Raw genomic sequence first — 24,124 nt, forward strand, 5'->3', positions numbered from 1 at the left:
AAATACTGTTTGAACCACATGATACATGTGGCTAAGCCTGGCCCACAGACCTCTAATCTGCAACCTCCACTCTAGAGTTTGTCCCCTCCACTGGCTGGAATAGCACTCGGGGGACTCAAGGAAACCCAAACCCAACCAGCATAGGCCAGACCCTGTGCTTACAGGGGCTCCAAATCCCCACTGAGCTCTCTCTCCCCACAGCTGTTCTCCTGACCAAAACAGCCTCCCTCCTGGAGCCCCAGGGGAAGGAAGAGTGTTCCCCACTCAACTCATGAGCCACGCCGCCCCCCTCAGCCTGGCCCAGCCCAGCCCCTGCTAAGTCCTGATCTCTCCATTCCCATCTGTTTTCTTTTCTGCATGAATCCACCCAGTGTCCAGAAATCAGAAAGAGAGAATATGAAGACCTTGGAGTTAGATGGGCCAACCAGGACCAAACCGAATCAGCATAGGGGCCCGTCCACATGGGCAACACATAGATTATGGACACAAGTTAAAGCTAATCATTACGTGTCTGCAACCCGATGCAGGCTGGGAACGAGGCAGCTGCAGCATCTCTTGGGACTGACTAGGAAGCACCTACTCAGATATAGTCTCAGACTCACTGAGCATATCTAGATTTTCTGGGGAACCTTCCCCATTAGGAAGAGACATTTCCCAGGAAATGTACAACTGGGTCTTCAGGGGGCCACAGCCCAGTTCAGTTTTCACAGATCTGGGATGGTCTGGGTACAGAGCTCACAGGGCTGACCCTTGCCCTCTGTTCCCTGAGCAAGTCAAAGCATTGTCCAGCTGCACCCTTGAGTGCTGCACACGGGGCTGTGCCAGCCCGGGGCCCAAAACAGCACCCTGGGAACACAGGCGTGGGCTAGTGCCCCCCTCCTGTGACCAGCTTCACTGGCAACAAAATCTGCCACAGGGAGCATTCCCCATGGTCTGTTGATGTAGTTGAGGTCCCTGGTGGCTTTCTCTGAAGTAGCCTCCGTGGTTCTCTGGAGTCCAGAAGGTTCCTGCACAGCAAGCTCCTCTGACTCCCCCAGGGACTCTCTCCAGAGGGGATGATCTCAGGAAGGAAGCTGATGCTCTTCACTGGGTAAGAGGTTTTGACGGAGTTGGCAGCCAAACGCAGCACTTTGCAGAGACTGGCCATCTATGATGTCATCGGTGTCAAGAGCAGAAATGATATTCAGTGTCAAAAAGAAGACAGAGTAGGGAAGCCAAGTGGAGAAGAGGAAAGGATGCAAATCTCCGTGTGAGGACATAACCCAGCTGTGGGGAAACCTTGAAGGCCACCGGGCTCTGACTCAGTCCTCCTGCCTGACCTAGAGCTCCAGGCGCTGGGCAGCCTTATTGTTTTGGCTGCCTTTTAGGAGAGGTGCAGAGAGTGACAGATTTAGGGGACTGGGAGTCAGGGGGCATGACTTTCTGTAGGTTCACCACTTGTTGTTAATCTGGAAAAGTCAATGAACCTGTGTTCTTATTTACAGAGAATGGGGTGACAATATGGACTCCGTGTTGCCCGCCTCTTACAGCCACGGTGCAGTTATTCCAGTTTTGTTAAAACTGAGCACAATGGTCTGTGCGTCAAGACACTGAGCAGAGGACACGGGGCCTGAGACACAGGCCCGGCTCCTGCCCTTGAGGCGACTGAGGGAGCAGTGTACCCAGACATGTGAGCCCAGCAAAGTGTCCACAGGTCCCGCTGACCGATTTCCCAAAAGCACCTTTAAGGGGGCATTTCTGTCTCAAAAAGAACATTAAGCAGAGCCATGGACATGGTCCTTTGCGGCACAGGTCTGTCTGGGGAGGCGAGACACTGGAGTCATGAGTGAAGAAAACAGGGTTTTGACAGTTATTCCAGAAAATCCCCCAGGAGATTATGAGGCAGAAGTAACCGTGTTCCTCTAGTTTTTCATTTGCCGTTGGCTCTCCAGACCACAGTGTGAAGTAGGTGCTTTACCCCTTGTGACAGATCAGGGAGCACAGGTTGAGAGAGAGGATTTCATCAGCGGGGACTGATCAGGATCCAACTCGGGTCAACGACAAGCACCTCTCTGCACCGTGTTGATCATGCACGAGGCTCCCGGCAGGGCCTGCGCCTCTTATTCCAAAGGGCAAAGGACACATTTTCCCTTTCATGTCTTTCCACTCTGTCCTTGCCTTCCGGTTTCAGATTGCCGGTCTGGCCCCGTCCTCCGTCGCCGGTCAGTAACTCCCGGGTAGTGTTCCACACTTAAAGACGGAGGTAATTGTTTCAAGATGTAGCCCTTGAAGGAGAGAACCAGTTGAAAGGCAAATTCTTTTTATCAGCTCTAGTGGGAAACAGCTTTGGAAACAGGAAGTGACGATTTGCTCTGAGATGTCAGCTTTTTTTCATCTCCAAGAAAGGAGATGTACTTGCCCTTCTGGAAGAAATTACTGGTAGTGGTGAAATGAGAGGGGGGAGTGATCGTTTTGCTCACTGGTTTTTCTTAAAGTTTCATTACCCAGTTTTATGGTCCTTCAGAGTAAGAAAAACAAAACACCCGCCTCCCGATCCCTTTTCTTGCTCATTTACACAGGTTGAAACAATTGGGAGAGCAGAAGCCAAGGCTGCATATGAAGCCTGCCTGTTAGTCTCCAGCCCCCTCCGCTCCGCTCCCCTCCGCTCCCCTCCCCTCCCCTCCGCTCCCCTCCCCTCCCCTCCCCTCCCCTCCCCTCCCCTTCCCTCCCCTCCCCTCCTCTCCCCTCCTCTCCTCCTCTCCTCTCCTCTCCCCTGACATTACTGTGGCTGTATGACCCCAAGAGATTCCCCACAGGGCCTTGCCCCGCAGGTCTGAGCAGAGGCCAAGCCTTGGTTCTCCAGACAAGCAGGCTGGATCCAGAGATAGATAATCCCAGTCTTGGGCTTGAGAGCTAAGGCACCCAAGACTTTTTCTTAAGGGGGAGACAATAAAAGAAGCCATCAAAGGAGAAGGAGAAGAAAAAAGAAAGGTCAGAAAACCCAAAAGGAAGGAAGTGGCAGGGAGTAGCTTGCACTGATGAGTGGAGGAAGGGAGAGTCGGTGGGGAGCTGAGATGTGTAAGTTACATCTGAAACTGTCCCCAGAAGCAGAATGTTTCTGTGTCCTACCTCGTGGAGGCAGGAGTGGCTGGCAGGCATGCAGGCAGGCATCCTATCAAGAAGTGACAGGCAGGTGAGGAAGAGGCAGCAGGGCAGATCATTCTTTCTAGAGCTTGGGGAGGGAGGAGACAGACAGAGACGGCATTCACACACCACCACACAGAGCAGGCACTGGCCTGGTGAGCGCTCACAGGAGTCGGTGGTGGTTGCTCGAGGGGAAGGCCAGGTCAGGGGGGAAGGTTCTTTCAAATGTCAGAAATCTGATCATGTTTCTAGCCTGAGAAATAGAGGCTGATGGTGAGGGAGAGATTAAATGCCTGTCAGAGTGGATGATTAATGGTCCTACCCTAGAGTAGCACGGACTTGCTGGGAACTTCCTGGAAGGCAGCACAGAGGTGAAGGAGAGCCTAGGACCATGTGAGCAGGCGTCATTCCGAGTTACCAGCCGGAGGGAGGAACAGGACCAGAACGCAGAGAACAAAGGCAAATGCCACTGGTTGACCAGGGACGGAGTCTGAAGTCTCATCGAGCTGTGTGAGGATGGCATGAAGGGTGTAGAGACTGAGAAGTGGTCAGCAACAGGAAGGTGGGTCCGATGGGGCAGTTCAGGAGCCAAGTCTGCAATCACTGTGTTTTTTAACGTGTGCTTTTTATGTGCAACCTGGAAACTTCCTGGGCTAGGGAACAGTTCTTAAAGGTGGAAGAGCCTGACTGAGGAGTTGGCTCTGTGCAGTCCTCTCAGACTAACCTTGGAAAGGAAGTATGGCTGGCTTTCTCTAAGACCTGAGGGTAAGATGCATGAATGAGAGACGATTCTGGGAAACTTTGAAATAGAAAAGATGTAAGTTCAACAAGTGATCAGATAATTAAAAAAATATATTTCCAGTAAATGTGAGGAGAGGTTATTTGAGGAGAGGAGGGGGATAGGGTGGGGTTTAGGGATTGAGAATGGAAAAGATTTGGAATGTTCTCTGAAAGGAACCAGCCAGAGATGAATAGAAGTTTTGCCAGGCAGTATTGGAAGATCAGCTGTAATTAAATAGCAACAGCTGTAATTAAATAGCATACATTTGTATGGAAACCAATTGGCATCATTAAATGCCTTTTACCAGCGATCCTCAGGCCATGGGGAGTGGAAACATGGACAAAGGGCTTTGAGGTTTAGCACAGGCTGGGCTCTGATAACGCAAATGCCCCTCAGGTCTAGGGGCTTCAGGGATGAGCTGGACGAGGGGTGTTCTGCTGCTGATATTATATAATTGCAATGACCTCAAAGGTGTAGAGAGGATAAGGAGGCAAATATTGCCTAAAGGAAGTTGGTAATCTAGGAAAATAGAGGGTTATTAAGTAACTAGCAGCCACCGAGGAAGAAATTAAAGATTACCGGAGTAAATGGGACAATTGAAAGGTTAGAGGATTGTGGCCAGAAGAGAGAATTTCTGAGGTGAAGATTTTAGAAGCAGAGCAAACACATTCTGGACAAAGATGAGGGCCAGGCTGTGGCCATACCGCTGAGAAACTGAAACAAAGTGGAAGCAAAGCCTGTTGGTGCTGAAGCCAAGAAACTGTATACTAGAGTGAAGCCAGCGTGGGTACTGAAAGGAAGACAAACAAGGGTGTTGAAGCTACTGAGGAGATGGAATGTGCCCAGAGTAGGTAAAGAAACTTGATCAAAAGCCAGTGTGACCGGGTGACTATATTGGGTTCTAGGTACTTGAGGAGAATGTGACATTACTGAATGCGCTGCCTTAGAAGAGGAGGGCACACCTAGACCATCAATAGGGACAATCAGTGGTCTGGAAGTAGTCTCAAACTTTCAGGGGGGCGGGGAGGGACTCTGTACCTTGGGTTGTTGGAGCAGAATGGTCTTCACCTGACAGACTAGGGAGGATGTGTCAGATGGGGTGAAAGTCAGGAGCAGTTAAGACTGTAGGGTGGTTAAATCCTATTAGGACACATAAGACAAAGGTTACAGCACATAATAGTGGCTGAAGGCCATGTGTGGCCTGGAGATGGGAAAGTGGAGCTGAACAGGGATAAGCCTGTTGAAGGCTGATTTTGAGTTCAGAGCAAGGGATAGTATGTATGTATGTTTGTATTTATTTATTTATTTAAAAAATATGTTTTTATTAATTTCAGAGAGGAAGGACGAGGGAGAGAGAGATAGAAACATCAACGATGAGAGAGAATCATTGATCAGCTGCCTCCTGCATGCCCCACACTGGGGTTCGAGCCTGCAACCCAGTCATGTACCCTCCAGACCAGGAACCCAACCATGACCTCTTCATTCATGGGTTGATGCTCAACCATTTAGCCACACTGGCCAGGCGGGACAGTATTTATTAATGACAAAGATGATGGGTGATGATAATGAAAGGTAGAGGTCACGCTAACAGACATAAGCTGGGAGAAGGTAAATGAAAGTTTTGCTATTGACAGAGTATGTGAAATTAAGCAGCCCCAGGTTTCTAATGAAAACTTTCGTGTGTCCAACTGGAATGTCCACGTGGAATGTTAGCGTGACCAGTTGGAGCACTGGCATGACCAATTGGAATGCTATTGGAACTTTAGTGAGACCAATTAGAATGCTCTCCTCGTCAGCTGGAACGCTGGTGTGACCAATTACAGCCTGGCAGTAAACTAGCTAGAGGGATTTTGACAATGATGGAAATAGACTGGAATCTTAGCTTTCAAGAGAGATACATTCTGAGTTGTTGTTGTTTTTAATCCCACGAAGGCAGTAGTTTGAATGCTGTTAGTAGACAAACTGTATACTAGTAAATCATCTTAGGATATTCAAGCACTCAGCAGGTTGTTTTTAACTCTCAGATCCTAGGGCCTTGGTATCTGGTAGATACTTAAAAATGTATTTGTTGAATAAATGATTGAAGTCTAATGGAAGAATGTTTTCTGCTCTCAGCACTCCATAGCAACATTATTATCATCTCATGGAGCTTGATTTGTAGAATTGCTCCTTCTAACCTTGGCATTGATGTCTGGGAAGGTCATGTATACATTCTAGTCCATTGCTAGCTGTGTATAGAACTTTAACGTATGATTCTAATACCAACGACTCTGGCTTCAATTTCTTTTCCTACCTGCTTTAGTTTTTATGATTTATTTTTTAACTTGAATTATATATTTGTGCAAACTGCCTGAAGTAATTTTTAGAATAAACAGGTTGATGAAAGGATAGAGAGCTAAACCTAGAATTATGAGGTGCTAGAGGCAGAGAGAATTATGAGGAGGTGGAGGAAGAGAGGGAGGTGGGGAAGAAGGAGAAGGAGGTAGGGGTGAGTGGGAGGTGTGGGGGAGGATTACATCTAAGTTACTTGACCCAGAAAATGCCATTGTCTTCACCCAGAGAAAAACTCTTTAGGGCCTTAACACCAGGCACTAGTGAATAGTACATACTCAACAATATCTTATCTTTTTGAGTGGTATTTCCTGGGCTCAGTAAATATTTGTTGGTTGCCTTTTTTTTCAGCATGTATTTTTTATTTCCCTTAAAATTCTTGAACTTCTTCCTCTGTTTGGGAAACAATGTGGTACAGAAATAAATTTGGAGTCAGCAGACCTTGGTTTGAAAATTAACTCTGCTGTTGATTGGCATGTGTCCTTGGCCAAGATAGGTCAATCTCTGGACCCATTTCCTCCATCTGTAAACTTGGGATAATAATATTTACTGCCAAATCCCTGGAAGGGTTTATGGAGAGGATGTATGTAAACTACCCAAAAGTGTCTGGCACAGAGGAGACACTCAGTGAATCCAGGCCCCAGGCCCACCCCCCAATTACATTGGACACACTTATCAGGCTGTCTCCTTACCACCAAGCGGCCCGTCATTCTGGCAGGGCTGTGCTCTTGCCTCTGCTCTGAGGGCCAGCTTCTAGTCTGGCTGACCCAGGAAGTGCGGCCTTCTTGGCTCAGGGCTCAGTGAGCTTATTTTGCTGATTTGACTTCTAAATACTCACCCCCTCAGATTAGCAGACGGACAGTTTGTAGCCTGGCTTTCTGCAGTCCTGAGGGCCTTTTAGCCTAGGGCAGTGATGGGCAACCTTTTGAGCTTGGTGTGTCAAACTTCGCCAAAAAACTGAGCATAACTCGGGTAGTGTGTCACTTTGAGGAAAAAACATTATTTCGCAAATGTTTCATCCTCAGGAGCAGCAAATGTTTCATCCTCGGCATGCGGCCGCTGAGGCGGCCGCGTGTCATCAGAAATGGCTACGTGTGTCAGTGCTGACACGCGTGTCATAGGTTCGCCATCACTGGCCTAGGGAATCATGTATTCAAGTTCAAATTTGTCCTGTGTGGTTTGGTTTATGATCTGAGAACAGTTCAGAATATGTGAACTCACAGCTGTTAGGTCAAAATGGTGTTGGGATCACCATTCTCTTCCTAGGATTGGGCTGTGCAGAGTGTTACAGAATGCTCAGACCATGGAGGGACAGTGTGTCTTTACCGTCTGCTCATTTCGCCGGCTGCTCTCCTACTTGCCATAGTATGTTCTCCTTCTAGGACCTGTGTATTCAATGTCTGCCATATGCTGGGATTTGGGACCACATGGAACACTGCTTTTTCCAGTAGAGAAATGTGTCGCCACTGGACTTTAGGAAATGCTCCTGTTTTTTGAGGTTCTTCATAATTCCTAGTAATGCTGAGCAGGAGTTTTGCCTGTGACCTTTGTTTTTTGCCTTATTTATGCCTTTAGGTGTATGTACTAATGTCAAGTTGTCTACTACTGTTCTACTGATGGCAGGACTCCCCTGGGGAGTCCTTACAATAAGGAAAGAAGTCTTCTTACTTACGTCACATGGTGGCAAATTGTAATTTTGGTGCGGCCCAGGAAAGTTCCTCTCACATAATCAGAATCTAATAAAATCATCGAGTAAATGCTCATTGAACATCTCCTTTATGCACCAGCTCCTTCTAGAGTCTTTGCCATGAGGTCTTACAATGAGAAGTGTTAAAGACTGCGCTGAAGAGCGATTGAGCTCAGGGGGTTATAGGGATATTTTAGTTTTGAAAAAATATATTGCCATTAGCTTGTTTTTTTGTTTTGTTGTTTTAGTGGAAAAGGACCTGTTGCTTTGCCTTAAAGTAGAGATGAGAAATTTAGTACTTCAAGAGTATGCATTTATTTATTTTTTTCTACTTGGAAATAATGAATAATGTTTTCTATGGGCAAATACGTTTTTTTAAAAAGTAGCTCACATGTCTGTCATAGCAGAATGGGTAGTGGCAGGGGCTGTGCTATCCCCAAATGACTGGTCATCACTCAGCCCATCCCTACTAGGCTGTGGCTTATAGGCAGCTGTCTCGGCTCTGTGTTGTCCAGCACACAAGTGAGAGATTGCCTTATGTGCTTATGGAGTAGAGTTGTCCTTATTGCCGTGGAGGCTTATGATTTCGAGATCTGTCTTTTCTTGCAGGAGCTGCTAAGTCGCACATCTCTTGAGACTCAGAAGCTCGATCTGATGACTGAAGTGTCTGATCTGAAGCTCAAGCTGGTTGGCATGGAGAAGGAGCAGAGAGAGCAGGAGGAGAAGCAGAGAAAAGCAGAGGTGAGTGTAACACACCAACTTCCAGGGGGACCCGTACTGTCCTAAGCTCAGAGCAGGGGAAGCTGTCCCGATGTGGACTCGGACCATCTCATCAATCCCGAGCCTGGCAGCCGCTGGGAGCCAGAAACATCTATGCACTAGAGACACAATGATCTATCTGTTAATACCAAGTTATCAGGTTTTGCTGTGGCTGCAAATTTCAGCAATGCCCAAACCACCCAGTTTTGGCTCTAAGGCTTTGTCCTCCCTCCGGCTGCTGACAAGGATGGAAAAGGAGGCAGTAGTTGGGGGAGGATCAGGCAAGATGTAGAGGGACACGGGATGTCTTCAGTGAACCCCAGGATAATGGTACGTGGCTGGGATGGAGTCAACTGCCTCACAGGCCACAGTCACTATATCCAAGGAGTCTGATGTGCACTTCACTAACCCAGGTGGCACCCTTAGACTATGTGCTTCTTTCCTCCTGCTGGGGCCGATGGGTGAGCCCCTGCCCAGGCCTCTCTTAGAGAATGTTTTCCTGTTTTTTCGTTTTGTTTTGTTTTTCCAGGCTCCATATGCCATTGGCTAGAACATGCTAGACTCCTTATTTGGATAAAAATTTAGAGAATTTTAGAGTTGGAGCTACGTATTTAGAGAGACAGCCTGTTTTAACACTAGATAACCATCTCCTGTGTGCCTCTACCTACAAGTCCCTGTGTTCTCACCTGGCAACGTGAGATGTGAAAGGGAGATAGGCTCTAGGTTTAGAAACACCTCTGCTCCGTTACTGGCCTAACTGCTTACTAACCTTAGGAACATCAACAAGTTAGCTACTTAATCTCTCTGAACTTCAGTTTCTTTATCTATAAAGTACATAACTATGTGAAGTCCACACAAAATCACAAAAGTTGAGTCCCTATTATAGTATCTGCCATTTTGTAGGTAGTTGGTTTATCTTCATCCCCTCCCTCCATGTAGGATCTCCAAAATCTGAAGGTGGATATTGTTTCTTTCTATTAAGTGGCATCGTTATTGTGCACTGACACCTGTCACATTTCTGTTTACTGGGTGAATGCAGGTAACTGAGACATGTCTAACATGTGGGGCATATTCCTTGCATTGCTTTTGAGAACATGCTCATTAGTAAGATGTACAGTTGCCAAAAGAAGGTCTCTCCATTAAGCTGAGGACAGTATCTGCTAGTGATCAAGAGTGCAGGCTCCTGAATCACATCTCCTGGCTGTAATCCAAGCTTAGCCACTCAGGAACTTTGTGATCTTAGGCAAGTAATTTGACCACCCAAACCTCAGTTTCTTCTGTAAAAAGGAGATAGTAATACATACTTCCTATTTCCTGGGCTGTTCTGAGTAAGGAGTGAGATAATATATGTAGAGTCCTTAGCATAGTGCTGTACACATAGTAACAGTGAGATTTTTTTAAAATCTTTATTGTTGAAAGTATTACAGATGTCCCCTTTGTTTGTTTGTTTTTTTCCCATTGAACCAGCACTGCAAGAAATGCTAGCCAGCCAGGTTTTATCCATCATTTACTGACATGTTGTTAAGCATGCTAGCTAGATGCCTCGTTATGTAGACTTACATGCATTATTATATATGACAAAGGTCACACAGACTGAAAGTTCATCTGTGTGAAGTGTTAGTTGAATAGACTCTGCTAATATTCACAGAGAAACAATTAAATTTTCTCCGGGTTCAGAGTTCATTTTACCAATGTTCCAAGATGTGTGATTACATGTGAACATACATTAGGGCTCTGGGGGAAGAATTCAATAGATTCTGTGAGAAGGCTCCAGGTGGCAGAGATTCAACTCAAAACCACATACATTTTATTTTATTAAGGCGGAAAGGTTATTATGTCACAAAACTTGAGGAGTCCAGGGTTTAAAAAGCCAACAGCACTGGATCCAGGTGACCTCGCAAGGTCATTAGAAACCAGCCTTCGTGTATCACTTGGTTCTGTTTTAGCCTTTTCTCAGAAAGGCTGTCCCCAAGTGGTGGCAGAGATGGCCATCCACAACTCCATCCTAGGAGCCTGCCAGACAGAGATTCTCTTTCTCCAAGGTTCCAGCAGGAGCCCCAGGATTGTGCCTTATTAGGTCAATTTGGGTCACATGCCTGGTCCTGAACCAGCCAGAATTGTTTCTCTGTGAATATTTAAGAAGCAGAGTCTATTCAACTAACACCTCACACAGATGAACTTGCAGTCTGTGTGACCTTTGTCATATATAATAATGCATGTAAGTCTACATAACGAGGCATCTAGCTAGCATGCTTAACAACATGTCAGTAAATGATGGATAAAACCTGGCTGGTTAGCATTTCTTGCAGTGCTGGTTCAATGGGGAAAAAAAACAAACAAACAAAGGGGACATCTGTAATACTTTCAACAATAAAGATTAAAAAAAAATCTCACTGTTACTATGTGTACAGCATGCAGCCACGTACGGGTGTGTGCACACCTGAGCACAAAGAGTTAGTACCAAGCCGGGCCACTCAGCTCCCTCCTAGGGAGACCGGAAGGAAGGAGAACTCACACTTCTGGGCCAAGGACAGCTAACGCGGCCCTTTTACGATTTGCTTTATTTCTTTCTTTTTGGAAGGATTGTTTTTCAATCTGAGTTTTTTGTTTTTGCTTTCCATTCGGCTCTTCATTTCTGAGGCAACATAGACCCTGAGCTGCTGGCCACAGTCCTATCAGATAGCAGTCCTTCTCAGCCGCTAGTGCAAACACTCGGTTTCCACCTGGAGGAATGTTTAGGCTGTTCAAACCTGTGATGCTCAGTGGACAGCCCCATGACCTGAAACACGTGTTTTTTTTTCTTCTTGTGATTCAACATCACCTTTGCTGCTATGCCCAGGACCTCCACAGTCTGCAACTGCCAGAGACTTAAACAGGGCAGGGGTGCGGCTCCCGCTGCACTGCTGTCTTGGGCATGGGGGCTGTTTATTTTGAACGAGCATCTAGCTAGCTAAGGTTACCAGAGGTTGTAGTTTCATGAGTAAACGGAACGCTGCTTTCCATTCGGCACACTGCTGTTTTTTCCAGTGTTTAGCCTAAGGCCTGATTGCTTGTGGTTTGGAAAAGGCAGGAACTTTTTTTTTTTTTTCGAGTAGCCAGATTGTAATAAACTCCCTCCATGTAGCTCAGGCTTTATCCTCAAATTCCATTTTATGTTTCCATGAAAAAAGAAAAAAAAAAAAGGGGGTGGGGTGTTATTGACAAGAGCATTGCAGACTGTTCTTTCTGTCTGTTCTGATCTCACTCAAAGCCAGCATCCTGCTGCCTGTAGTTGTGGAAGCGATTCCGGATGGTGGTCTGAGGACTGTGAGAGGCAGGTCTCTGGTCAAATGGAGAGAGTCCTGATGGGGGGCCTTGCTCAGGAGTGAGTCAGTGGCCTAAATGAGATAGGGGCAATTACTCGCTTTCCTGTATTTACTTTACTTTTTTTCTTATCAGCCTTTCGCTGATGGTTCCATGTCATTTCAGGGAATCTAATTTGGATCAGTTAGATTTACTCCTAAAAGGCGGGCTGCAGGAAGGGTGACTGACATGGAAACGAAAAATCAGAATTAAGAGGATGGAACATGAAAGAAAGAGATCTGGAGGCAAAGGAAGCCCTGGTGGTTCACCATGTCAGAGCCACGCCCTTCAGGGGATCTTCCTTGAGAAGGAGGCCAGTGTCCCCCTGAGCATGGGGTGCGGGCACGCCTGCCGCTGGGCCCCTGGGTGGGATCCAAAGGGCTTCGAGAGGAATACCAGGGCAGCCTGTAGAGAGGGAGCAGGGACCCAGCCATGCTGGGGTATGAAGTCAGCCCAGCTGATCAGGGATGTGCACAAGCATGAGCAGAACCAGAAAGAATTTTAGGATTTCCTGGCAGAAGATGGGATGTCGTACAGCAAGCATGTCAAACTCAAAGGCTAACACAGGCCAAATGAATGAGGCATGCGGCCTGCAGGCCACGAGTTTGACATACTTGTATTACAGCCCAGGTGGTGGGGTCATGCCCTCTCTCTCCCTATGGTTAGGCCTTTGGAAGGGAGGGATTCTGTTTTCTGAACTGAGCAACTAGAATAATGGACTTGGAGTATAGAGCAAGGGCTGGGAAAATAGTGTTTTCTCAAAGAGCTGGCCGGGTGAGGGGAGTTTTATTCTTGTTTTTATCCTATTTTGTTTTATTTACTTATTTTCATTAACATAGAAAATATTCTCCAATAATTTAAAATTCAGAAGTTTAAAAAGGTGTATATAGCAAAAAGTCTCCTTCCACGTGCTCCCCAGCCAGCCTTGAGGAACCAATGCTATCCGTTTGTTTTTTAACCTTCCAGAGTTATTTTATGCATGGACAAGCATATTTATTTGGAGATCTGTCTGCATCTATCTATAAATATATACATATCTATAAATATATACAAATGCACATATACATTTTTCCCTCATTAAAAAAACTTCCTCATTTATATTTATGTCTGCATATTATTCTACTATCTGCTTATGCCCCAATTTATTTAAATATTTTTTTAAATTGATTTTAGAGAGAGAGGAAGGGAACGGGAGAGAGAGAGAAAAAAATGCCTCCTGTACACACCCCGACCAGAGTAAACCCGCAACCTGGGCATGTGTCCTCACCAGGAATTGAACCGGCGACCCCTTGGTGCATGGGATGATGATCAATCAACTGAGCCACACTGGCCAGGGATCTAATTTATCCACCCAGTTCTCTTTTGATGGACATTTAAGTTATTGCTAAGTATTCGCTATTATAAAAATGCTCCTACATGTGTGAAGATATAGAAGTGGAACTGGGTCCAAGGGTACATACACTTGAAATTTTGACAGATATTTCCAATCGCCCCATAGACCATAGTGGTTATATTCTTACCTGTGATGTAGAAGAGTGCCAAGAAAGTAGTAAACTGAGCATGAAGGAAAAGGGAGAGAAAGTCAAGTTGTGAACAAGTTTAACAGGAAAGATAGTGTGGGAGAGACTCTGATTATGGGAGGTGCCCAGTACTTTCACATACAAATGAACCATAAAAAAGAACTTTGATGGTTGGCAAAGCAGGAGTAAATGAGCAGAGATTACCACGCAGAACAGCAATTAGAACCTCATAAATGTCTCCTGCACATCATGACGTGGGGCCCGAGAATGGAAGAAACAGACCTGTTAAGAGAGGTGATGGGTTGGCCCTGTAGACAGGAATCGTAAAATTATGTTTTATACAAGTGCCAAGCCTGAGGATAGACATGCTGGAAAACATAGCGCCGCATGGATGGGGAGAATTAAAGGAGAGGGTCCCAACAGTGCTGGGGCATCCCTCATGGTCACCCCAATGCTCTCCTGGTACAGACCCCAGACTAACTAAGACTGACGAGGGGCAGTGGAAGAGAGCTCCTAACAATCTCCTCCAGCGGAACACCTAGGTCAGGCGTCCTCAAACTACGGCCCGCGGGCCACATGCGGGTGTTTTTGCCGTTTGTTTTTTTTTTACTTCCAAATAAGATATGTGCAGTGTGCATAGGAATTTGTTCATAGTTTTTTTTTAAACTATAGTCCGGCCCTCTAACGGTCTGAGGGACAGTGAACTGGCCCCCTGTTTAAAAAGTTTGAGGACCCCTGCCCTAGGTATTTGAATTGATTCTTGGTCTCTTCTCCCCTTTTCTATAGCTTCCACCAGGAGGGCAGAGAGAGAAACTGGGAAAATGCCTCTCTCTTTTTGAAGCAAAAGGAGAAACTGGTTTATGAGGAAAAGTGATGGGTGCCGGGAGAGGGTAGTCATTGTCATTTGAGAGTTCATGACAGTGAGGGAGAGAAAACTGTGCCTAGACAGACATGCACGTTGCAAACCACGACTCCAAAAGTTCAGAGACAAAACAGGAGATGACTCAAGAACACTGAACTACTTTAAAATAATATAGTTCTTGTTGCACAATCTCACAAATAATGCCAATAAAAAGAAAAGGCTTAGAGGCACCTTGAGAGAAACTCATTTTCAAAGGGACTTGTACAAAAGATAGAAGGACAAAGAAAAATGCACCTACATGAACAGCACCAGGAAGGGCGAGCCCCAAACAAAAGGACAACAGAAAGACTATTTGTTAAAAGTCATGTTCTCAATAAGGTCAAAGAGAGAATTAGTTGGATTCCAAGAATGAGCTGTAGGTGCCAAGTACTTAGGGCAGCATTCCCAAACTTCTTGCTATAAGCAAACTTGAAGGAATCAAGTGATTTGTTTAAAAACTAAAATCAAACCACCTCCTCTTCCTCCTTCTAAATGATAAAGGAAGTTAGATGGCTTTTATAAAATTTAATCTATTGAGTTTGGGGTCAACCCTATGATGGCTTGTGAGAGGTTGGAAGACAAAGTAGGGATCCATGTCCATTAAGAGTGAGTTAGGTCTCACTTCTTGGCTTGGCTGGGAATGTGTCTAGTAGAGGTAGACCCGGTAAATCCTCACTTCAGCAAGGCATTGCAAAAACAGTGCTTGGAACAGTCTTGTGGATAAGAGAGGGATGTAGGTTGAATGTAAAAATAGGTATATTAGTACCCAAATGAGTCTACGTATATATACAGGGTAGGGCAAAGGTAGGTTTACAGTTGTTCATAAGGAAAATAATACAATCCTACCTAATAAAATGGTAATATGTAAATTACCATCACTCCGTTACGCCCACGATTGGGCCAGCAGGAGGCGCAGGGGGCAGGACTCGGGGTGGCCAGGTTAGCCGATTGGGCCAGCGGCGACGCGAGCTCAGCGTCTGCGCCATGGCTGTGCTACGGAACAGAAGGGACCTCTGGGGCAGTGAGCTCACGTCCCACCGCGGACCATCAAAAGTGGGGGAGCTGGGTGCCTGTCTGCTCCAGCACCAGGCTTTTCACAAGCCTCCGCCACGCCAGAGGCTTCAGAAAGGCCTGGTGCACCAGCAGACAGGCACCCAGATCCCCCGCGATTGAAATCGAAAGCGAAAGCGTGTAGGGGACCCTACAAGTGCATGATTCAATCATGCACTGGGCCTTTAGAAATAAATAATAATATAAGAATAAACGGTGTTTCGTGTACTCACAACTGTAAACCTACTTTTGACCCACCCTGTGTACTACATTAGTACATAAAGGCTCTTGAAAGATTTTTCTGTAGAGGGTAACAGTAATCTGCCCTCAGCCCTTCTGCCTGTTGAGCGTTTTCAGTCCATATTTTGGATGCTGATGTAGAAGGCCTTGAAGTTGTGATGACAGGAAGCCAAGAAAATCTACATGGATCAGTTGACATGGGAATTCAAAATCGCTTGATTTTCGTGATTCCTTAAAATTCACCTCTAGCAGTTTGGGGACTGCTGTTGTAAGTCCTTTGTACCTATCAGAGGCATCAGCGGAATCAAGCCCATTCTTTTCTTGGCCTTATTGAGAACATTTCTAACCAAAAGTCTTTCTGTTGTCCTCAGCATTGTCCTTTAGTGCTGTTCATGCAGGTGCACTTTTGTTTGTCCTTCTATCTTTTGTACAAGCCCCTTTGAAAATGAGTTTCTCTCAAGGTACCTCTACGGTACCTGGAGTGATAGACACGTTGGCAGAAAAAGAGGTCAGAAGAACCTACATAATGCAAAATCTCTGAAGGCGAGGCATGACACACATCAAGAGGGCGCCAAGCAGAGGACACGCTTGCGGGCGGAGGACACGCCTGTGGATCTGACCAGGAGGAAGGCACCGAGGAAGAGCCGGGCACCTGGGATGGTGGAGACAGGGAATAAGGGATGAAAATCAGGGACAGCAGTGCCCTCATTTGAGAGGTTTATCGACGGAGGGAACAAAAGAAGGGAAAAGGCAGTGAAGTTCTTGAAACACATAAGAGAGAAAAGCAGGCCTAAGGACTGGAAGAGTCTAGTAGTGAAGGGTGCCCAGTAAGATGCGTGTGCCCGGGCATGCGTAGCCACTGGGCTTTTGTTATTAGCAATCAATGTCACATGGGCCTTAACTGTACCCCAGACCCTGTGCCTCAGATATGGACATGCAACGATGGCCCCCAGTTTGGCACAAGGAGCTGCTCGGTGTTTGTTCAAACTGCAAGGGATTGGAGAGGCCTCTGGGAAAATGCCATGTCTCTTGGTTCCTGTGAAGAGAGCGGGTGGTCACAGACAGTGCCCACTGGGTGCCACTTGCTGCTCACCTCTATGCCCTTCCTGCCTTCTGTGCGGCTCCCTCCAGGAGTTCGGTGTCTGGGCGCTGACTGACCCTGAGTGCTTTTCTCCTTTCTCTTCCTTCCCACAGTCGGTTCTGAATGTGATCAGTGAGCTGCAGGAGCAGATGTGTAGGCTGCAGCTGGACATCCACAGGCAGATTCAAGAGCGCCTCTTGCTCAGTAGGGACCACCCTGAGGAAGTGGCGGCCGGCGACGGTGTGGCTGGGCCCCAGGCCGACAGCCAGGACTGTGCGCGTTGGGAGGGGTCACCTGTAGGAACCACACTTAAGTATATCAGAGCATGCGTGTGTGGGGTGTTTCACTGGTGGAGGGGCGGGGGGTTTTCCTAACCAGAACAGAGTGCAGTGGCTTAACAGGGATCTGTTGTTACCTCTGGGCAGAGCCGGGGACTCACACACTCCCTCGGGGTGGGAACTGAGCTCTGTGACCCTCCCTGAGCAGGGTCTGAGCAGGTGAGGCCAACCCTTGCACGTGGCGACACTCACCTCCTGCAGGGCTCAGAATGAGTCCTGGGGTGTTTGTGCAAAAGGAAGCCTCAGGATTGCCGGTCTCAGGAACAATTCAGACATTGATTGCTGCTCTGGGAAGTGCAATAAATGACATTTCATCTCCCATGATTTTTTTTAAAGAAAAGCATAATGAAAGAATTCTTTCAAGTTTATTTTTAAAGAGGTTTATCCCCAGTGAGGAAATAGAACACAAGTTTCTATTTGCTGTGATAAAGTCATCCTCTGACTTTCCAGAAAAAGTTCCCTTTTTGGAGGGATTTCACGATCCCTGGGCCCTGTGGGGTGTCTCTGACTGGGATTCTGGACTTGGCCCCTTACACTCATGTGACCGGGCTGAGGCCTGGTTATGGTAGCTGTGCACCCCCAAGGTCCACTGACTTGGAAGCCCAGGGGAAAGTCAGGGGAAAGTCAAGGTCACAGTAGCCTGACCAATGCAGAAGGCCTGCCTCAGCTCTGTAGGAAGTTCCCGTGGTCCATACTCAGCTATGAAATATGTTGAAAATCTCTGCCCTGACTCGGGCATCAGGGGAGGCATGCAGTGGGGAAGATTTCCTCCTACATTAAAGGATACAGGGGAAAATGAGAGTCAAGATGTAAGTGTAGATTTGGCTGGAGAAGCCCTGAGAGGATGCTGGGGCATGCCCCATGTTGAGGGGTTACCCCAAAAAGACTTCTAAAGGAAGTTAAAATTTGCTTCAGTGTTTATAGCTGATGATGGACAACCGGTAGCTTAGAAGGAGGAGAATGTGCTGAAGAGGTTTCTGCAGCAGGAGATCACCATGTTCTGTGTCCCCATAGTGGCAGCCGCTCAGGCAGTATCCCACACACTTCAGGTTCTGCAGGCCTGGTGCCCCTGTAGGCAGGGGTGGAAATGTTCTCAGAAAATGATCCTGTATCGGCTGCAGGTCACAACAGGCCTAGAAATCTATTGCTGCAGGTCATGGATGCAATAACCTCAGCATGGAAGACTTTTTTTTTTAAAGGGCATCAATAAATGCTCACTTCACCTATAAAAAAATTTAATAAACTACCCTACAAAACTCAAGTGTAAGCAGTGCCACTTTCTGCTGGATCATCTCCGAATGCAAAGAGCTCCAGGTCAGTTAGACAATGACCTTAAATTTGTATCTTCATTCATTAAAAAATAATGCATACCTACTATGTGCCAGAGGTTAGCAAAATGTCTCATGGAGTTCATTGTAGGAGAACTAACCATTGGCATTCACACTGGTAAATGTTTAATTGCAAGTGATAAGGGTGATAGACAGGATGCCACAAGAGTATAGCAGGGAGACCTGGTGAAGGGCAGAGGTTGGGATGGCTTCGCTCAGGGAGGCCAGAAGGATGGGCAGGAATGAACCTTGCCAACAGTGCCAGGCAGAGGGAAGACCATGTGTGAAGCCCCAAGGCAGAAAGAGGAAGTAAAACGTTTTCAGTGTGGCTGGAGCATAACCAGGGCACAGGGTAACATGAGAGGCAGGCGGCGTGCTGGCTCGGGCCAGGCTGTGTGGGTCATGGGTTAAAGTTGACGAACTTTGAGGAGCAGGTTGTGCCAGGATCAGATTTGTGTCTAAATGGTATTGTGCCCCTGGATGCTAGGGGGTAACAGTTCGTTAGATGAGTCTGCAGGTCAGAAAGTCTACAGAAGGGATCCCTTTTATGCTAATTTTTCTGATAGGAACCAGTCAGCAGGGCCAACTGTCCCTTAAAGCAGTGGTTGCCAACCAGTGGTCTGTGGACCACAGGTGGTCCGTGAGGTCCGAAAGGTTGGCAACCGCTGCCTTAAAGGAACCCGGGTTTGGGACAAAGGTGCTTAGTGGTGTCATCTTTGCTGAAGGGATGGTTTAGAGAACAGGGGCCCTGGAGCCAGAAGATGTGGGCTTGGATTGCAGCTCCACCAAGGGCAAGTTGTTGAAATATCACTCCCGCCACCCAGCAACCTTCAGTGGCTCCCTACTGTCCAAACAATGGCATCAGAACTCCTGAGAGTCTCATCCAAAAGCCATCCCAGCCTCCTCTCCCATCCTTTCCCTGGATGCCTTCTCCCTCCCTCCTTTCTTTAAACCAACCCCCTCCTGTGAACTGGAACAGGAAGACTGGCCTCTGCATTAGGCACTTAGCGTTTGTTTCCTCCGTGTTTGATGTCTGTCCTGCTGGCTGTCCCTTCCTCTGTGCAGCCTCTCAGGATCCCTGACCCCTCCTCTGGGTTCCTCCACCCTCACTCTGCACAGAAAGATGCTCCCAATTAGCCTGCTTCCTGCTTCTTTGTCTGTAAGAAGCTTCCTCATTTCCATATCTCTGTTCCTCTTGCTCCCAAGCCCCCACCTGCCCTGCCTCCCACACACTGTGCTTGATGTGGGCACATCCTGCATCAGGTGGGGGGCGGAGGGGCAGGCAGAACTGGTTCTAAAAATAAGCAGAGAGTTTTCTCTTTCTTCTGTCAAGAATTCCCTGGCCTTTGTTTTTAAAGGGCCACACAGCTGTTCCTGAAACAGCACACGTTGAAGGATTTGAGCCTCAGTGTGGAGCATGATGTGGTTGCCCTTTCCGGACATCCTCTGTGCACGAGCTTAACTGGGTTGTGGATCAGGGAACAGCATCCTGCTGGGCAACCATCAGACTTTGTCTTTCTCCCTCATCTCCCTAGGAGTTACTGCAAGAGCTCAGGCGCCTCAAAATCAAGGTGGAAGAGTTGGAAAATGAACGGAATCAGTATGAGTGGAAGCTGAAGGCCACTAAGGTAAAAGGCGGTTCTGATGCTTAGGGGAGGCACCGAGCCCGGTGGGGGGTTTCTGTGTTCAAACTCTGGGTTTACAGGACCCCATGCTCGAAAAATGCAAATTGACCCTACTGTGTGCACACGTAGCAGTGGCCAGCAGCAGACAGGTTGGATCCAAGAGGGCCTTCTCATGGGAGAAATCCTGTGAGATTATGAGCTGCTGAAGCAACTGAGTCTCCTTCCTCTTGCTATGTCTGGTAGCACCATCAGCTGACATTGGGACGAGAAAGGGCTAGCGAGTGAGTGAGTGAATGGTGAGTCCTGAGGCAGATGGACACCAATCTTATGCTGGCTGCATCATTTTAAGTTTTGCCAGTCCCTCTAATAATCAGTTTGTTAAAACAGCATGCTTTATTTTCAGCAATGAATGTATTTCTTTAAAAAATGATGTAGCCCTAACCGGTTTGGCTCAGTGGATAGAGCGTCAGCCTGCAGACTCAAGGGTCCCAGGTTCGATTCCGGTCAAGGGCATGTACCTTGGTTGTGGGCACATACCCAGTGGGGAGTGTGCAGGAGGCAGCTGATCAATGTTTTTCTCTCATCGATGTTTCTAGCTCTCTATCCCTCTCCCTTCCTCTCTGTAAAATATCAATAAAATATGTTAAAAAAATTAAAAATGATGTATACTTTCAATATTTATTATTATTATTTTAAAATATGTTTTTATTGATTTCAGAGAGGAAAGGAGAGGGAGATAGAAACATCAATGATGAGAGAGAATCATTGATCTGCTGCCTCCTGCACGCCCTCTACTGGGGATCAAGCCTGCAACCTGGGCATGTGCCTTGACTGGGAATTGAGCCATGACCTCCTGTTTCATAGGTAGACACTCAATTACTGAGCCACACCAGCCAGGCTTGACTATTTTTAAAAAACCAAATCAGGTTTCTATTGAATTGCAAAGCTTGCTATTAAGAGGACACTAAGGATAAATTCTTTTGTGAAATAACTTTTTCCTCTCCCTCCATTTCTTCCTTCATTTTCTCAAATAGTTGAAATGCAGAGATTAAAATGAGTGGGTTGGAATCAGCCCACACATTTGCGGGGGTGGGTAGGCAGTTGAGATTGTATTTAAAGATGTCGAATTCATTGTCACGTAAACATTAAGAAATTGCACACTGAAATAGTTAGGCTGCCCTGGGGAGGGGCTGGGGGTGGAGTGTGGGGAAGGAAGCTCTCACAACCCTAGAACAGCTTTCCTGCTTGAAGAAGCCTGGGCAGGGCTGCCTCTAAGTGGGATGCACACCTGCCATTTCCCTAAGGTCTCTGTAGCGCCACCTACAGGTGCTGGTGCATGATTCCTGCAGGCATTTTCATTTTTACTACTTACTTGCATTTTCTTAAAGTCTAGTTTGTTCTTTGTTTTATTTTTTTTCTGTAAGTTAACTTTTAATGATATTAAAAACAATAATATTCATTACAGAGAATTTTTAAACCAGAAAAAAAATAAAAGAATACAAAAAAACTCCTATGCCACCCAGGAGTTACCACTATTAATATTTCCTCTAGGTATTTTTCTGATTGGGTGTCTCTCTCTCACTCTCTCAATTTCTGGTATTGATCGTTTATATATAATTTTATAATCATGCTATTAAAAGAAAACTCTGAACACAATGCTAATGTCAGTAGTCTATATAATATTCTATGGTATGAGTATAGTATGAGTGTAAAATAATTTGCTTAACCATTGTACAGATGAGAACACTGAGGCATGGAGGGGTTAATTAACTTTCCCGAGACCTCACAGTTAGTCAGTACCAACCCTCGGCAATCCAGATCCACTTAGCTACTGCTCTGTTTTTAGCTCATCGAAGCCTGTGTGCACCACCCTTCCCACTCACTGGCGGCAGGAGCTGTTTTCTGAGTAGCTCAGAATCCCCATCACAGTGCTCCCCCACGGGCCCTGTGTTGGTGAAACCTTTGAAGTTGTACATGCCACCTTCTCTGATGAAACCAAACAACTCTTTTCTTTTTACTTTTTCCAAGCCCTCTGCCTTGGCATGTAGACCTCCAGATACCAAGAGTTATTTAATAACTACCAGGTGTGGAGCCCCTCCTATGTGCCAGAATGTACCAAGCCCTTTTTCTCATTGGATCCATGAAATAACCTGGTGCGGTCCATTGATTTGTTATCCTCATTTTACTGTTAAGGAACCTGAGGCTCAGGGTGCCAAGGTGAAGTTCAGATCTGGATCTGTCATTTCAAAACTCATGCTCCCTTTCCTATACCATCCTGATTCTTTGCAGTAAAAGCCTTCACTGGTTTTGAAAGTTCTTTGGTTTTCTGTGTAAAGCTTTGGTGCCAAAAGGTGATTTATCTTCCAGTTCAGCTGAGTGGGGTGTGGTCGGGGTTTAATGAGGCCCCGCACTTGCTGGGATCAGCGCCTATGTCTGCCTGATTGGGTGGCTGTGGCAGTAGCATACTTGGTCCTCCTGGTCAAGTGGAGCCTCTGGGCTATTGTTGACTCCCCAGCTGTAGGGACAGGTACCACTCAAAGGATATCAGAGCACCTGCCATTTCTGGCCTATTGTGTGGGAATTGGCACATGGGAGTTTGGGACCAGCCACTTAGTTTTTAGGGACTTAAACAGATGACTTCACCCAGAGGCGGGCCTCCGAGAGAAGAGACTTCATCGTGGCCCGGGTTTGCCTCAGCAGGTCCACACCACCGATGTCACTGTGGGGCCCACAGACAAGCATCAGGCATCCAGATTCCTCACAGGGACCAGCTCTCACCCTGTCTGCAAAGAAAGGGAGCAATGGCATGGAGAGGTACAAGAGAGGCTTCGAGAATGTTTTCCAAGAATAGTCCAACTCTTAGAGAAATGTGAGGCATTTGGATTGAGAATCTCAAGGATAAGTTTTTCAGAAGCCGCTGTCACCATCCATCATAAGCCCTTGGGCACTGAGGCCCTGAGGGAGCTATGGAAAGCGGCCGCCTGGCTGCGAGTCTCAGCAAGGCGGTGTGGCACAGGGGGCTCGGCTCTCCGGCCTCTGGGTGGAAACCAGAGCACAGGATGGTGCTCCGTAAAACTTTGCAGTAAGTGAACCCCATCCCGGGCCACCAGGTTTCCTTATATGGTCATTTCTGTGCCACGGGAGGAGGTAGGGAAGGTTTATTCCAAAACCCTCAAGGTGGTCTCAGGGAGCCCTAGCCATCTGAGAGTGGCTCTCATTTGTCCTGTTATCTTAGAAGCAGACCAGCTGTGGTGCGTGGGGCCCTGGCTTTGGAGCAGAAGGGGATTACATCCCTGGCCTGGTCACTAACTGGCTCTGTGACTTGACCATTGGATCCTGCACAACTCCTATTGTCTCTCCAGTGACAGGCAGGGACATTGCTTCCTCCCGTTGTTTCCTGTGGAGCTAAGGAAGGGTTGATGTAAGAAAGTGGCTAGCGCAGGAGCCCACTCTGCGTGTCCTGTGTCCTGAGGGGTCCACTCTGCAGGCCTGTGTGGCAGAGGAGCCACCGACAGGAACAGTGCTCATTTGGCTACTTGGAGTTGTTCAGAGATTAACGTGGGCCTCCGTGGGAACAGACAGCACGTTCCATAACCTTGAGAAACGAAGGCAGGGTGTGACGGGACTCCCACATGGGGAGGGGTGCAACCAGAGTAGAAATCTTTGCTGTGTGGTTCGTTGCCTGGCTCAGGGGTCAGTTTACAACCCCTTGGTTAATCTGGTTTGATGCTCAAAGAACTAGCTAGTTATTCATAAGGAAGGAATAGGATGAGAGCAGCAACACTAGCATTTATTGAGCACCTACTATCTACTAGGCATGAGGCTAAATTGTTCTTTTTTTTTTTTAATTTCTTTATTGATTAAGGTGTCACATATTTGTCCTTATCCCCCCATTCCCATCCCACACCCCTCCCCACGCATGCCCCAACCCCCTGTTGAACTTAACCATTGGATAGGCTCATATGCATGCACACAAGTCCTTTGGTTGAACTCTCCCCCTCCCCCCACCCTCCCCTAT

At 47.0% G+C, this 24,124-nt stretch overlaps 1 protein-coding gene across 1 annotated transcript in view; it reads left to right on the plus strand.

Annotated features, from left to right (window-relative positions):
* The window catches only part of LOC103294656 (liprin-beta-2), a 77,233-nt gene that overhangs the window by 25,214 nt on the left and 27,895 nt on the right, over positions 1–24,124 (plus strand). The window contains exons 4-5 of the mRNA XM_028159909.2: positions 8,532–8,663; positions 20,017–20,109. Of these exons, the coding sequence (XP_028015710.2) occupies positions 8,532–8,663; positions 20,017–20,109 (225 nt within the window). The remainder of the gene's footprint in view (positions 1–8,531; positions 8,664–20,016; positions 20,110–24,124) is intronic.

Source organism: Eptesicus fuscus, chromosome 13 (assembly GCF_027574615.1).
Source record: "Eptesicus fuscus isolate TK198812 chromosome 13, DD_ASM_mEF_20220401, whole genome shotgun sequence".
NCBI classification, from domain to species: Eukaryota; Metazoa; Chordata; class Mammalia; order Chiroptera; family Vespertilionidae; genus Eptesicus; species Eptesicus fuscus.